General features: G+C 31.1%; 1 protein-coding gene and 1 pseudogene across 1 annotated transcript; both read left to right on the top strand.

Moving 5' to 3' along the window:
• The first annotated feature begins 775 nt into the window (after positions 1-775).
• Positions 776-1,372, top strand: LOC124924360 (thioredoxin H-type-like). Its single transcript, XM_047464412.1, has 3 exons — positions 776-896; positions 1,033-1,155; positions 1,226-1,372. The coding sequence occupies exons 1-3, from the start codon at positions 804-806 to the stop codon at positions 1,370-1,372; spliced, it is 363 nt and encodes a 120-aa protein (XP_047320368.1). The 5' UTR covers positions 776-803.
• A 2,535-nt stretch (positions 1,373-3,907) lies between these two features.
• Positions 3,908-4,775, top strand: LOC124924359 (annotated as a pseudogene).
• Positions 4,776-16,424: the final 11,649 nt, after the last annotated feature.

Raw genomic sequence — 16,424 nt, 5'->3', positions numbered from 1 at the left:
TTGGTTGGTGCCATCTGCAAAAAATCAATAAGTCAGAATAATGAAAGTAAATACCACTAATTTAAAGGAAATATGACATTTTTCGAAGACGACAGTGCATCTGTCGCAGGCGACAGTGCATCTGTCGCAGACGACAGTGCATCTGTCGCAGACGACAGATGCATCTGTCGCAGGCGAATAGTGTATTCTTCCTGCGACAGATGCATCTGTCGTCTGCGACATATGCACTGTCGTCTGCGACAGATGCACTGTCGTCTGCGACAGATGCACTGTCGTCTGCGACAGATGCACTGTCGCCTGCGAAAATGCATCGTCGCCATCGACAATAAACCCAAAACCCTGCAACAGCCTTCGACAGAAGCATTTTAAACCCAAAACTAAACCTAAACAATAAAACGGAGAACTAGGATAGAAACGGGGAAGATAAACTCACATTCGACGTATTTGTCGGGGGCTCTTGTTTGTCGTCGGAGCTCGTCGGGGTTCGAGGGAGGGTTCGAGGGAGAGGACGTCGTCGAAGTTGGAAACGAGAGAGAGGGAGTGAAAGGAGAACTGGGAAAGGAAGACGGGGGAGTGAAAGGAGAACTGGGTTCGAGGGAAAGGAAGACGGGGGAGAATGAAAATCAAAATTTTTTTTTTTTTTTTTTTTAATAAAGGGTAAAACTGACCTTTTGCCTTGGCAAAAGGTCAAAAATGAAAAATTTATTAATCACCTGTTAAAAGTGGAAATTCCCCTCTTATGAGGGTTATTCCATCAAATTTCCCAATATGTCCTCATTTCAATCCAAAGATTTCACTCAGAAATGGCCTCTTCAGAAGAAGGACAAGTGATCGGCTGCCACAGCCTCGATGCGTTCAAATATTATATGGAAAAGAGCAATGAACCAAATCAATTGGTATTCCTCTCTAGGGTTTCTTAATTAAGATCTTTGATATGTTTCTCCGATTCAGACTAATGGGTTTCTTATTTAAGGTCTTATAATTGATTCTGAAAATTTTTCGATGACCATTTCCTTTTCTTTTGGATTGAAGGTGGTGATTAACTTTACTGCCACATGGAGCGGCCCGTGCCGTCTCATCACCCCAGTTGTGGCTGAGTTAGCAAAAGAATTCCCTCAAGTTATCTTCATCAAAGTTGACGTTGATGAACTCAGGGTAATCTAAGACGATTCATCTCTTCTTTTAATCTGTTGTTCTTAAAGATCTGTTCTATGTATATATGCAGACTGTTTCTATTGATTTTAGAGTGGATGGAATGCCGACATTCTTGTTTGTTAAGGAAGGTATTATTGTCGATGGGGTTGTCGGCGCTCGGGTAGAGGAGCTGAAATCAAAGACAAATCTTCACTCGGCTGTCACTTCTAGTGCCTGATGTTGGAGTCATTGCCTACTTTTGTGTTTATTAAGGATTGTCTATGCCCCTAGCAAAGATGTTTGTAAAAGTTGATAATTTTTCACTCTACTCATGTCACTGCCTGCCAGGCAATGCCTGATGTTGTTAGCTTTGTTTCTAAATTTAAGGTTCGGATCATTAATTAGTATGATTTCTGATTTAAAGATTTCAAACATTTAATCATTTAATCAGGCATAGAACTTGTCGCTCATTTAAATTTAACGGTTTAACCCAAGAACTTATAACAATTTGTAACTATCTTGATAAGTTTATTTTTATTTTTTTATATACATTTAGTAAGAATTAATTCTTTATAAAAAATATTAGATATTAAATATTTAAATTCATTATAATTAACTTACACAATTAATTATATGGTTATAATATTATTCATAATTATATTAATAATTAATATTGTATATATGTTATATATATTTAAATATATATTTTTTATTAACTTAATTTTAAATTTTAATAAATTATTTTAATTAAAAAATAATCTATTTAAAATAAATTATATTAATATATTCATTTTTATAATTTTTTTGTTAATATATAATTTTAAATTTTAATTAAAAAAAAAACAAATAAAAGAATTTTCTTATAAAACAAAAATTACATCTAAAAACTTGTGATCGAGTTTGTTTGGTTGAGATTTTGTTTAATAATATCAAATAGTATGTTATTTGATTTAATTAAGAAACAAAATATATATTTAAAATTTAATTTAATTTAATAATATTTTATTATTTTAATTTATGAATTAATAAATTTAATATTTAAAATGATAATAATAGGATTAAAAAGAATTTTTAATAAATAAAAAAAAGTTAGAAACTCATTCTCATATTAATCATTTTTAACAATTAAAACTAAAATATAATATTGTTAATCTTTTTATTCTGAATAATAACTAATATATATATATATATAATTATCTATAAAAAAATTATAATTAATTATTTTTAAAAATAATATTATATTATTTTAAATAATAAATAAAAATAAAGTTGAGAGATATATGGAATTAAATTTATGTTTTATTATTATAAAAATAATTTTATATAAATAATTGATTTAATAAGTATATATAATTATTTTATTATTAAATAAAATGTGAAAGAATAAATTATAATTTAAAAATAATATAATATGTAAAAAAGAGAGAAATTGAAAAAAAAAAAAAAAGTGATTCAATCAAATTATAAAATTATAAAATTATAAGCTTAAACAATGAGAATGAAATTGATATGTTTTGGATTATAATTTTAAGTTAAAATTATTATAATAAATTATTATTTAATGATACAGTGTTATTTTAATACCAACTCTAATTGAGTTTCAATTTTTTATTTTTTTTTGTATGTTTTTTAATCGAATTAAACAATTAATATGAGGATTTTATGTTCCTTAAAAGTTTTACATTAATCTTTTCAATATTTGTCTCGATGTTATTTGAGAATTGAATAAAAAAATTTAGGCATTACCCCCGATTTTATAAATTTTGAACAAGCAACCAATTTATTTTTAAAATATTCATATTGTGTGAGATTAATATTTAATAAATAATTTGGTACCATGTTGTATAAATCAAATTAATTATTAAAAATATCAGACAATTAAAAAATTATAATTATTTAAAAACTCTCTATAACTAAATTAAATAAATCAAAATAAAATATTGATTTTCATTTGGGTTTTATCTTGTTTTATTTTGTATATTACAGGTGGGCCGGACCTCAAAAGAGTGGAAAATTGACAAAATAGCCTTATTATCAAAAATAACATAGGTAAGATAATTTTTGCAAATGTAGCCTTTTGCCATGGGTAAAAAACTCTTTTACCCCTCAAATAAAAAATGGTTTTATTTTCCGTTTCTTTTCTCTCCCTCTTCTCATTTTAGTTTCTCCGGTTGACCCATTGGTATTCCCTTTCTCTCATTTCAGTTTCTCCCCTCAACGATCCAAGCGAAGCAACGAAACGAAAGAAGTCGATCGATCAACTCCCCGAGGCAACGTCGGAACGCCTTCATCATCTCAGGTGAGTTATGCCTGTTTTCTGTTGTTTTCCTTGCATGCATGTTGAAAATGAAGAATGGTTTAGGGTTTTAGGGGGTGGCTGAATGATTTAGGGTTTATTATGCATTTGTCGCAGCAGGGGAATATGCATATGTTGCCTGCGATAGATGTATTTTTGCCTGCGACAGATGTATTTTCGCCTGCGACAGATGTATTTTCGCTTGCGACAAATGCATATTCGCCTGCGACAGATGCATTATTCGTCTACGACAAATGCATTTTCCGCCTGCGACCCTTTGTTTACTTGGTCGTTTGTACAAACAACGTTAGTTTGCTTTCTGACATTGTAATTTACTTGTCAGATAACTCAGCATAAGTGGGCATGACCCTTTATGCAGCCTTTTGATGTTGAATGTCTTGGATTGGATGATTACTATGAGGTAAGGTACTTTTTTTCTTTTCTGTATACATTTTTATTGATTTTAATGTTGGAAAGTGTGTATAAGTTATTGACAGACCTATGGACTTCAGTACTATAAAGAATCAAATAGAGGCCAAGGATGGAACTGGTTATAAGAATGTCCGTGACATTTTTGCTGATATGAGGCTAGTGTTCGACAATGCAATGCAGTATAACGATGAAAAGAGCGATGTTCATTTGATGGCGAAGACTTTGTTAGAAAAATTCGAAGAAAAGTGGCAACTGTTTTTGCCAAAAGTTATGGAAGAGGTAGTAGTAATTTACAATCTCATTTCATTTACTTATTTATTTTTTGGTTTGCGATTCTATTACATTAACTATCAAGTGCTTTTTTAATAGGAGAAAAGACGAGAAGAGGAAGAATCAGAAGCTCAGATAAAAATGACACTTGCTCAGGATGCTGCAAATGGAAGAATAGCAAAGGATTTAAGAAACGAAGTTTGTTAGCAGATCTCACAAATTAAAATGCAGTCAGTGTATAATATATTGACAAGATTGATAAATAAATATTGTTCAGCTTTATGATGTGGATAATCATTTGGAAGAACTCTGCAAAAAAATGGTTCAGAAATGCAGGTTTATTTTCCATGCTACTACTCAATGCTCTATTGACTATCATTACCTTTCACTTATAACTAACATAAACATCATTTTAGGAAATTCACTATGGAAGAAAAATTGAATATTGGGATTGATTTAATCAAATTGTTTAAAGATCTCAGCAAAGTTCTGAATATAGTAGCTTAGAATAACTCTAGCTTTCTTGTGACAGTTGAAGAAGTAGAACCTCGACATTAATTCTCTGGCAGCAACCACTCACATTGAACTGAAGGCCATTACTGAGAAAGCGAAGAAACGTCGAAAAAAAGATTTTCCTGCATGACTTTTTTGGCTTGCAAGAGTGGTTCAGATTTTTTTCTAGAAATTTAATCACTTAGAATTGAGTTTATGCCTCCACTTGTTTGATCTAGTGTTTTTCTTCTTCTAAAAATGTGATTATTTATGTTAAACTTGTATTTAATATTGAAAATGATTTACAAAATAAAGACATTTTTACAATTGTTTACAATATTCAAATTAAGTGTCTTACAATAAATGTTACATGGTGATAATTTAAATAATGATGAGAATGATTAAATCTTAGTACCCAGCTCCAATTGATTGTTTTCAAATAATACTCATTTTATGTACAAAACATTAATAATATAAATATTTTAATTAATAATTATTAAATTGGACAGTAAATTATTAATCATCAATATAATGACATGTCTAATTGAATTAAATGAAACTTAATTTCCCCAACACATATATCAACAATTGAATATCATTTCTAGTAATCTGATTTCAATAAAAATGGTTATGACAAAAAAAAACTGCAACAACAAACACCACCATTCAGTGATAAAAATAAAACTCTTCTAATTCACAAACATATCGATCAAAATCTCATTCTTTGAATTCAAATTTAGAATTGTTCCTCTTTTACCTAGCATTTAAATCAAACTCACCCCCTTCATCACGCCAATCGTTTCGCCCATTATCAGTCTCCTCGTCGTTCAAAAAATCTTCTGAAGGTTCTCTCTAATCATCCCTTTGTGCATTCACCTCCCCCATCCATTATTATTATTACCCATTTCATTCGGGCTCACTCCATCCTCAACGCCCATTTTGTGTGCCCCAAAAGCATTCAAACGTACATGCAAGTGAAGTGATGCTCATTCATGGATTATAGACATCAAAATAACACATGCATAGACTAGTAAGCAAAACATAAAAGGGAGATTGAGAGATACATATCGCAAGCGTTGCAGACGAATAATGCATCCGTCGCAGACGAATAATGCATATGTCGTAGACGAATATGCATCTGTTGCAGGCGAATATGCATAATAAACCCTAAATCATTCAGCCACCCCCTAAAACTCTAAACCAAATGTTAAAACCCTAAACTATTCTTCCATTTCAGCATGAATGCAAGGAAAACGACGGAAAAACGGGCATAACTCACCTGAAATGATGAAGGTGTTCCTGCGTTGCCTCGGGGAGTTGATCGATCGGCTCCCTTCGTTTCGTTGCTTCGCTTGGATCGTCGAGGGAGAAACTGAAATGAGAGAAAGAGAATACCAAAGGGTCGGGGGAGAAACTGAAATGAGAGAAATAGAATACCAAAGGGTCGGGGAAGAAACTGAAACTAGGAGAGGGAAAGAAAAGAATTAGGAAATAACTCAATTTTTTATTTAAGGGGTAAAAGGGTCTTTTACCTATGGCAAAAGGTTACATTTGCAAAAATTATCCTACCTATGTTATTTTTGGTAATAAGGCTATTTTGAAGGTTATTTCGTTCAAATTTCCCCAAAAGAGAGCTCAACCCAAAAAGAACTAACATTAAAAGAACACTTGATTTTAGTTTGGGCTGAATTTAAATTATATTATTTGCCTACTATAAAATAAAGAAAGATACAGAAAGAAAAGGCAAACAATTGTAAATCAAACACATATGTCGAAGTTTAGATTCATCAATCGGTTTATTCTCTATTCATGTATGTTAAATCATGGTTTTCAATTGTTTGAGATGGTTATTTTCTAATTCTTCAAATTTAGCTTTTTCTAATTCTTCAATTTGAACTGTTTAACTGTTTTATCTGACGTTTGAATTCTTTTAAAATAATTTCAATAAATTATTCTAAAGAATTTGTAGAAGTTATTTCAAGAGAAGTTTTGTTAATTTGTTATAACTATTATTATGTTAATTAATAATAATATAAAAGTTGAAGTATAATTTGTACCTATATTTTGTTGAGTTACTGATTTAGGCTAGGTGAGAGTTTTTTTACCTGTAATGAATTTGTGACACTATTTATACATAATAAAATATCACAAATCCCCTATCGGGGTTTTCTCTCATTCTTGTGTTCATTGTTTACTCTTAATTGATTATCTCATCAGCACCATTTCTTGACCTTGATTCTTGTTAAGTTCTACATGGTATTAGAGCAAATTGATCTACTACGATTGCTCAAGAAATCAAGATGGTGAATATCGACGAAATATCAAGCAACTCAAACCCTAACACTGCTCAAAATGTTAATCCAGCGATCAACATTTCTCAGCCTCAACCGACTCATCCAACAAAGAGGATATACAACAACGATCCTTTGGTCATTCATCTAGCAGATCATCCAGGGCTAACTCTAACTACTGGTGTTCTCACTAGAGAGACCTATTACAAATGGTGTCTTAGCGTCCAACTTGCCTTATCAGCTAAGATAAAAATCGGATTCATAGATGAATCGTTCCTAAGACCTACATATCTAAAAGATGGAAGGCAGTGGGGAATCATCGACTCTATGGTTCGTGCCTGGATGATGAATACGATCGATGTGAGGCTTCAAAGAAGGTTTCAGTCAACTATAACAAGTCGTGATCTCTAGCTGGAAATTAAATCAAGATACGAAGAAAACAACGGTCCAAGAAGGTATTATCACCAAAAGGATATCATACTACAACAATGATCAAATGACCTAGAAGAATATTACTCTAAGGTTAGACTCTTGTGGGATGAAATGCTTAGTTTGAAACCACTTAGAAGATGTAGGTGTAAAGGAACTAAAATAGATTGCGATGATGTTTTCTGGACTTGAAATAATTCAAGATGATGATGAGAATAAGTTACCGTAATTTCTTATGGGACTTAATGATTAGTATGAATATGTAAAAGATCAAATACTGATGCAAAAACCATGGCCTGCTGTTTACAAATCTTTTACAATGTTACAGAATGTGGAAAAGAAAAGTTATCTAAGAAATGTCAATCAAGACAACTCCATGTATGCAAGAGAAGGAAGAAGCAATTCGGACAGGTCTAAGTCCAAGAATCTTCTGTGTTTTCATTGCAGAGGTAGGGGTCATTTGAAGGAAAATTATTTTAAGATTGTTGGTTATCCGGACGGGTGGAAACAACATAAGGAAAATAACAAAAAAAAGGAGGAAGCACAAGTACAATCAACAATGCTTCAGAGCAGGATGAGTATGGAGATGCAACTCTTGAAGAATACATAATGTACAAAGATTCTCTGAAAAACATGAGAGATCTCAAAGGAAAAGGAGCAGTCGGAGCATCCTCAAGTGGTACTGCTGCAGGTAAATGTTCTGAACTTATATCTAATTCATATATATTTTTTGAGTTTAACATGAGCAGCAACAACTTAGTTAAATATAAAAATGAAAGGTTAATAGACTCAGGTGCATCATGTCATGTATGCAATAATAAGAATATAATGAAAGACAATAGGAAATTAGAGACTCCTAGGCTTATGTATTTAGCTAATGGGTCATGTAAGTCAATTTCAAAAGTAGGAACATTTATAATTTCAAATGAGTTAATACTTAGTGAAGTTCTATTTGCTTCATACTTAAAATATAATCTGATATCAACAACTAAGTTTATTGATGATAACAAGAGAAATTGTCTTTTTTTCAAAAACAATGTGCATCTTACAAGACCATAAGCTTGCATCAAATGTTGAGATTGGAAAGAGGATAGGGAACCTGTATTTCGTTTCTAGTGACATGATTACAAATAATGTTTATGATGTTTATGATATTTTTTTCTTAGTTCTAAAGACAATATATCTGATGGTACTTGTTTCAATCAAACATTTAACAATTCAGTAATTGATTCTGAAGTTCTTCATAAAAGATTTGGTCATACTTTAGATCGAGTTATTAAATCCATTTACCTGAATACCTTTGAAAAAAATAAACATTGTTCTTCATGCTCATTATCTAAGTCAATTAGATTACCTTTTAATGATAGTGTTACTAAGACGGATAAAATCTTTGAATTTATTCATGTTGATTTATGGGGACCCTATTGAGAGGAGTCAATTTTAAATTGTTCTTACATGATTACCATTATTGATGACTTTTCACGATGTACTTGGATTTATCTTATTCCTCATAAGACACTTGTATTTGAAAAACTACAACAATTTTACATATTTGCTAAAAATCAATATGAAACAAACGTAAAAAATAATTAGGACTGATAATGGAACAAAATTTATTAATGATAGGTGTTCCAATCTTTTTAAATATCTTGGTATAATTCATCAAACAACATGTTCATACACTTCACAACAAAATGGAGTTGTAGAAAGAAAACATAGGCATCTTGTTCAAGTAGCGAGGTCTATCATGATTTATTCTCATTTGCCTTCAAAATTTTGGGCACATTCATTTCTCAATGCAACCTTTTTAATTAATCGAACACCAATGAAGAAATTTGATTGGAAAACTCCAATTTATATTCTTGAAAACAATTTTTTTATCATAGTTTACTTATTTGGATGTTTATGTTATACAATGTATTGTCATATAAATAAAAGTTTACACATAGAGGAAAAAATGTGTCTTTATAGGATATCCCAGAATCAAAAGGGGTATAATGTGTAAGAACTAGAGACTATAAATATATCAATTTCTAGAGATGTTATCTTTCATGAGAAAATATTTCCATTTATGAAAGATGAAGTTTCCTTAGATTATTCTAAAATGAAATTAAAAGATGTTCCAACTTTCTTTGATGATGAAATGGAAGATATAAGTGTGGAAGAGTTAGAGCAAAATGATTTATCTCAACCATCTCATGATCTTTATACTGAAAATGTTTTTCGTGAACATGCATCTCATATTCAAAACCCTATGTCACAATAAAATGACAGTGAAAATGTTTTAAGAAGAAGTTCTAGAATTTCACATATACCTATATGGATGAAAGATTTTAGAAACCATGCAAAAACAGTTCATAGAAGGAAAAATGTTTATATGCCTTCAACTTTCCTTTTACAACTGTTTGTAATAATTTAAATTATACATAATTTTTAAGAAATATTGACAATCACATGATCCAGTTTTATACAAACTAGCTGCAATGATTTCAGATTGGGTTGAAGCATGAATTCAAAACTTAATGCTTTAAACAAAAACAACACATGAATTTTTACACAACTGCCAAAAGGTAAAAAAGCTATAGGTTGTAGATGGATTTATAAAATAAAATTTAATTATGATGGTAGTATAAATAAGTGTAAAGAACGTTTAGTGGTAAAAGGATGCAAGTTTTTCTCCAGTAGCAAATAATGTAACTATTAGATTATTATTAGCCTTGACAGCTGCAAGTAAATGACATTTACAACAGATTGATATAAATAATGCTTTTTTGCATGGTTGTCTTGATGAAGATGTGTACATGTCTATACATGAAGGTTTGAATTATGAATATCCAAACCAAGTATGTAAACTCAATAAGAGTTATATGGATTAAAACAGTCTTCAAGACAATGACACTTTGAAGTTTCTAAAAGTCTTTTATATATTGGTTTTTTACAATCACAAAATGATCATTGCCTATTCATTAAAAGAATAGGAGAAAAATCACTTGTTTATTACTATATGTTGATGATATTTTGTTGGCAAGTAACTCCTTACAAGATATTGAATACGTTAAAAACATTGTTGATTCTAAATATTTTATTAAGGATCTTGGCAATGCTAAGTTTTTTTAGGATTAGAAATCATACATAATGTGGATGGTATATATGTGAATAAAAAATACATTTTGGATATTGTTTCTGATCTAGAGTTTGATTATTTCCAAACTAGCTGCAACTCCTATGACAAAAGGAGTAAAACTTGTTAATGATGATTTATGTGTTGTTAATCAATATAGAAGACTTGTTCGTCGGTTGTTATATTTAAACTTCACAAGACCTGACATTGCTTATTGTGTTCAACAATTAAGTCAATTCATTAATAAACCATTTAAATCCCATTTTGAGGCTGCCATACAAGTTGTCAATATCTCAAAGATACTCAATCTTTGGGATTATTTTACTCATCACATACAAGTTTTAAATTATCTGCATATTCAGATAGTGATTGGGGATCCTATTTAGATTCCAGAAAATCATTAATAGGGTATTGTATATTTGTTGGAAATTTCTCTTGTTGCTTGAAAAAAAGAAATAACAAACTGTTTCTCGTTATTCAGCCGAAGTTGAATATCGAAGCTTGGCGGAGACAGTTTGTGAACTACAATGGCTAACATATTTGCTTATTGATCTTCTGATTAAAGTTGATTTGTCAGTTACACATTATTGTGACAACAAGGTGGCTATACACATTATAGAAAATTCAGTTTTTCATGAACGAACAAAACATATCGATATTGATTGTCACGTAGTAAGAAACAAATACAAGTCTAGTTTTATTTCACTAACACATGTATCGTCTAGTATGAAGATTGCATATATATTTACTAAATAATTTGAAACAAATCAATTTTTGAATCTTCGACACAAGCTATAACTACAAGATTTTCATCTTGAGAGGGGAGTGTAGAAGTTATGTCAAAACGATTCATTAATGTTTAGATATAATCTTGTTATATAGTTAAATGATTTTATTAATTTGTTATAACCATTAGTAATTAGTTATAGTGGTTATAACCATTGTTATGTTAAATAATACTAATATAAAAATGGGATAAATGATAAATTTGGAACTTTAGTTGAAAGAATTTGTCAAATTTAGGACTCTCTTAATTTGTTGTTATTTTAAGAACTCTACTTTTTATATTTGGTTAGATTTAAGACTCCCTCTCTAACCCCGTTAGTTTAAGTAAAATTCTGTTAAAATATTTTCTTATTATTTATTTAATATATTTATTTTACACGTCATTAACTATATATTATATAATTCTAATTTATTTAATTTAATAAATTCATCATTTGTCGGATATCCTAAATCCCTCCATCGGCCGACTACCGTTTCTCTCTGCCATCTTCTCCGATTCTCCCTCCTCTTCAATTGAATCCTATTAACTGATAACAAGCACATTCTTACTACTGTGCATGCAGTCTCAATAGAAACTAGGTTCTCATAGCCCATTGCTTGCGAGTATCAGAAACTCGTCCTCAACCGTTCTATCTATTACAGTTATCTCCGGTTTGGAGATCACGAACAGTTTCAGGTAGTGATCTCCAATCGTTCTAGGCATCGCTACAACTAGGGGTGAGCAAACGGGTAAACCCAACCCGTATTACCCAACCCATATTCAACCCAAATTAAATTTACCCAACCCATAATTCAACCCATATTATTTACTAATATGGGTTGGGTATGGGTTGGGTAACCCAAATTATTTTTATTTTATTTTTTTATTTAACATGTATTTGACTCATTTAACACATTTTTATTCGTTTAACACGTTTTTCACGTTTTGACATTTTTAATACGTTTTTCACACGTTAACACCTTTTTGACACGTTTAACACGTTTTATGCACGTTTAACATATTTTGACACGTTGAACACGTTTCCATGTTTTTGGCATGTTTAACACGTTTTAAACACGTTTTTGACATGGTTGACACGTTTGATACGTTTTTGACACGTTTTCGACACGTTTAACACATTTTGACACATTTTGGGCACGTTTAACACGTTTGACACGTTAAACATATTTTCCACATTTTTGACACGTTTCACACGTTTTTCACGTTTTTGGCACGTTTTGACACGTTTAACACGTTTCCCACGTTTTTGACACGTTTAACATGTTTTCGACACATTTAACACATTTTCGACATGTTTAATACGTTTTTCACATTATTGACACGTTTTTCACATTTTTGGCACGTTTAACACGTTTAACACGTTATGATACGTTTAACACGTTTTGAGACGTTTAACACGTTTTCGACATGTTTAATACGTTTTCGACACGTTTAATACGTTTTTGACACGTTTAATACGTTTTTCACACATTTAACACGTTTAACACATTTGACACGCTGGACACTATTTTCATGTTTTGACATGTTTAACACATTTTTCACGATTACGACACATTTAACACATTTTGACACATTTTTCACGTTTTTGGCACGCTTAACATGTTTTGACATGTTTAACATGTTTTTCACGTTTTTCACATTATTAACACGTTTAACACGTTTGTAACATGTTTAACACGTTTGTAACATATTTTCACACATTTTTCACGTTTTTGGCACGTTTAACACGTTTTGACACATATTCCACATTTTTTGCACGTTTTCCTCGTTTTTGGCATATTTTGATACGTTTAACACGTTTTTGACACGGTTAATATGTTTTGACACGTTTAATGTCAAACATGTAAAAAACATATTAAACGTGTCAAAAATGTCAAAAACGTGTTAAACGTGACAAAAACGTGTTAAAACTTATCAAAACGTGTTAACGTGCAAAAAAATATGTTAAACATGTCAAAATATGTTAAATGTGTAAAACGTGTTAAAATGTCAAAAACGTGTTAAACGTGCCAAAAACGTGAAACGTGTTAAACATATTATAAACGTATTAAAATGTTACAAACATGGTTAAACGTGTTAAGAATGTGAAAACGTGAAAAACATGTTAAATATGTCAAAAACGTATTAAACGTACCAAATGTGAAAAATGTGTTAATGTGTGAAAAACGTGTCAAATATGTCAAAAACGTGTTAAACATGCCAAAACGTAAAAACATATTAAATGTGTGAAACACTTGTTAAACGGTGAAAACGGCTGAAAAACGTGTTAAACATATCAAAAACGTGTTAAACGTGCCAAAACGTGAAAACCGTGTTAAACTTATCAAAAACATGTTAGTTATGTTAAAAACGTGTTAAACGTGCCAAAAACGTAGAAAAGTGTTAGATTTGTCAAAAACGCGTTTTTTTAACGTATTAAACATGTCAAAAACGTGTTAAACGTGACAAAAACGTGTATTAGTATAAAACGTGTTCAATATGTCAAAAACTTGTTAACGTGCCAAAAACGTAAAAACGTGTTAAACGTGTGAAAAACATGTTTTAAGTGTGAAAACGTGATAAAAATATTAAAAACGTGTTAAACGTGTAAAAAACATGTTAAACATATCAAAACATGTTAAAATGTCAAAATGTGTTAAACGTGAAAATCGTGTTAAACTTATCAAAACGTGTTAAATATGTTTAAAACGTGTTAAACGTGCCAAAAACGTGAAAATCGTTGTTAAACTTATCAAAAACGTGTTAACGTGTTAAATATGTTAAAAACGTGTTAACGTGCCAACAACGTAAAAATGTGTTAAACTTGTCAAAACGCGGTTAAACGTATTAAACATGTCAAAAACGTGTTCAACGTGACAAAAACGTGTTATTAGTGTGAAAATGTATTAAACGTGTCAAAAACGTGTGTTAAACGTAGTCAAAAACGTGATAAACGTGTCAAAAACGTGAAAACGTGTCAAAAATGTGAAAACGTGTGAAAAAACGTGTTAAACGTATGAAAAACGTGTTAAACGTATGAAAAACGTATTAAACGTATGAAAAAACATGTTATAAGTGAAACGTGTTAAAAATATTAAAAACGTGTTAGATGTGTGCAAAACGTGTTAAACGTATGAAAAATATGTTAAACATGTCAAAAACGTGTTCGACTTAAAGTTGGAAAATGATAGTTTATATTGGATTAATAATAGAGAATTAAACTAAATTTATATAATTTGGGTAATTTGGGTAACCCTAACCCAACCCAAATTAAACTCAACCCATATTCAACCCAACCCATACTCAACCCAACCCATATTAACCAACCCAAATTAATATTTTGGGTTTGGGTTAGGGTTGGGTTTGGGTAAACCCATATTATGCTCACCCCTAGCTACAACGCCAAGCAATCTTGATCCGTCCTAGTATATAACGCGCCTGAAATTTGATCAATTGAAACTATTAGGTTTTGGAGAACAAGAGACGAATTGAGAAAATAAGATTGTATTCACGATGATGAAAAATTAGGATAGTGTTCTCTATTTATATGACCCTAATTTATACAATGATCCTCATCTGTATAAGAATATATAAAATTATACTAAACTTTTAATTGGACCTATTACAACTCAATAACTAGGCATTCCTAGCCTTACATAAATTATATATAATTCTTACATTCCCTCCTCAAGATGAATATCTTTAAGAGTCATCTTGCTTCTAAGATTGAAAAAAGCTTTAAACTCCAATGGTTTAGTGAAAATATCAGCCTCTTGCAGTTTTGAATAAACATGTTCTGGCCGGATGAATCCTTGTTTGAAATTGTCCCGAACAAGATGACAATCAATATCGAGATGTTTTGTTCTTTCGTGGAAGACTGGATTCTCCGTAATGTGAATAGCAGCCTTGTTATCACATCTTAGAGGTATAGGCAGTTTAATGTGTGTGTGGAAGTCTTTGAGCAGAAATGATATCCATTTTAATTCGCATACTGTTGTCGCCATACTACGGTACTCAGCTTCTGCAGATGATCTACTAACAGTCACTTGTTTTTTGTTTTCCAGGATATCAAGGCTTCACCCAGTTTGATACAGTATCCTGTAACAGATCTGCGTGTATCACTACACGTAGCCCAGTCCGCATCTGAAAAACTCTCAAGTAGAAATTAGAATTACTAGGATAAATAACCCCAATGATGGTGAGCCTTTAAGATATCGAACAATCTACAAAGCTGCCTCCCAATGTACATTTATGCGGGTTATGCATAAACTGACTCAATTGTTGAACGCTAAACTTATATCAGGACGAGAAAAATTCAAGTATATTAATCGTCCGATTAATCTTCTGAATTTTTCTGGTTCGGTGAATATTGAACTATCAGAGTTACTCAATTTTTGTTCCTTTAATCATAGGAACATCAGCTTGTTTACAGCCAGTCAACCCTGTGTCGTTTAAATATCCAGCACATATTTGCGCTGGTCACAAATAAACCTGCTCTAGTTCTATAAATTTCTAGTCCCAAAAAATAATTTGCTTTGCCTAAATCTTTAATTGAAAAACTGATATTGAGATGTTTTTTAAACTGATTCAATTGTTTCCATGTTGTTTCCAGCTAATAACACATCATCAACATAAACAATTAAAGCTGTAAAAGTGGAATCAGTTTGTTATATAAAGAGACAATTATCATGCATAGACTGCTACAAAACCAAATTGAACAAGTTTTTTTGTAAATTCAAGATTCCACTGTCGGGATGATTGTTTTAAACCATATAAAGTTTATTTAAACGACAAACCTTATTCGCAGTTTCTGTTTTTTCAGTATATCCTTAGGGATGGTCATATAAACGTCTTCCTCCAGTTCTCCATGAAGAAATGCGTTATTTACGTCCACCTGTTCTAGAAACCAGTTATTAGCAGCAGTTAATGCAAGTAAAAGTCTTACCGTTACAGGTTTTGCAACCGGTGAGAAGCCTCTCATGAAAAATCTATTCCGTCCTTTGATTGTAGCCTTTAGCAACTAATCTCGCCTTGTACTTAGCCACTGTACCATTCGGATTGAGTTTTGTTTAAAATCCACTGCAACCAATTGATTTCTTTCCTTTCGGAAGTACAACTAAATCCCAAGTTAGGTTATTTTTAAGTGCTTTCAATTCTTCATCCATTGCATTTTTCAATGTTTGATTTGAGAAG

The sequence above is a fragment of the Impatiens glandulifera genome, chromosome 2 (assembly GCF_907164915.1).
Source record: "Impatiens glandulifera chromosome 2, dImpGla2.1, whole genome shotgun sequence".
NCBI lineage: Eukaryota > Viridiplantae > Streptophyta > Magnoliopsida > Ericales > Balsaminaceae > Impatiens > Impatiens glandulifera.
This window is presented reverse-complemented; position numbering and strand designations above follow the sequence as displayed.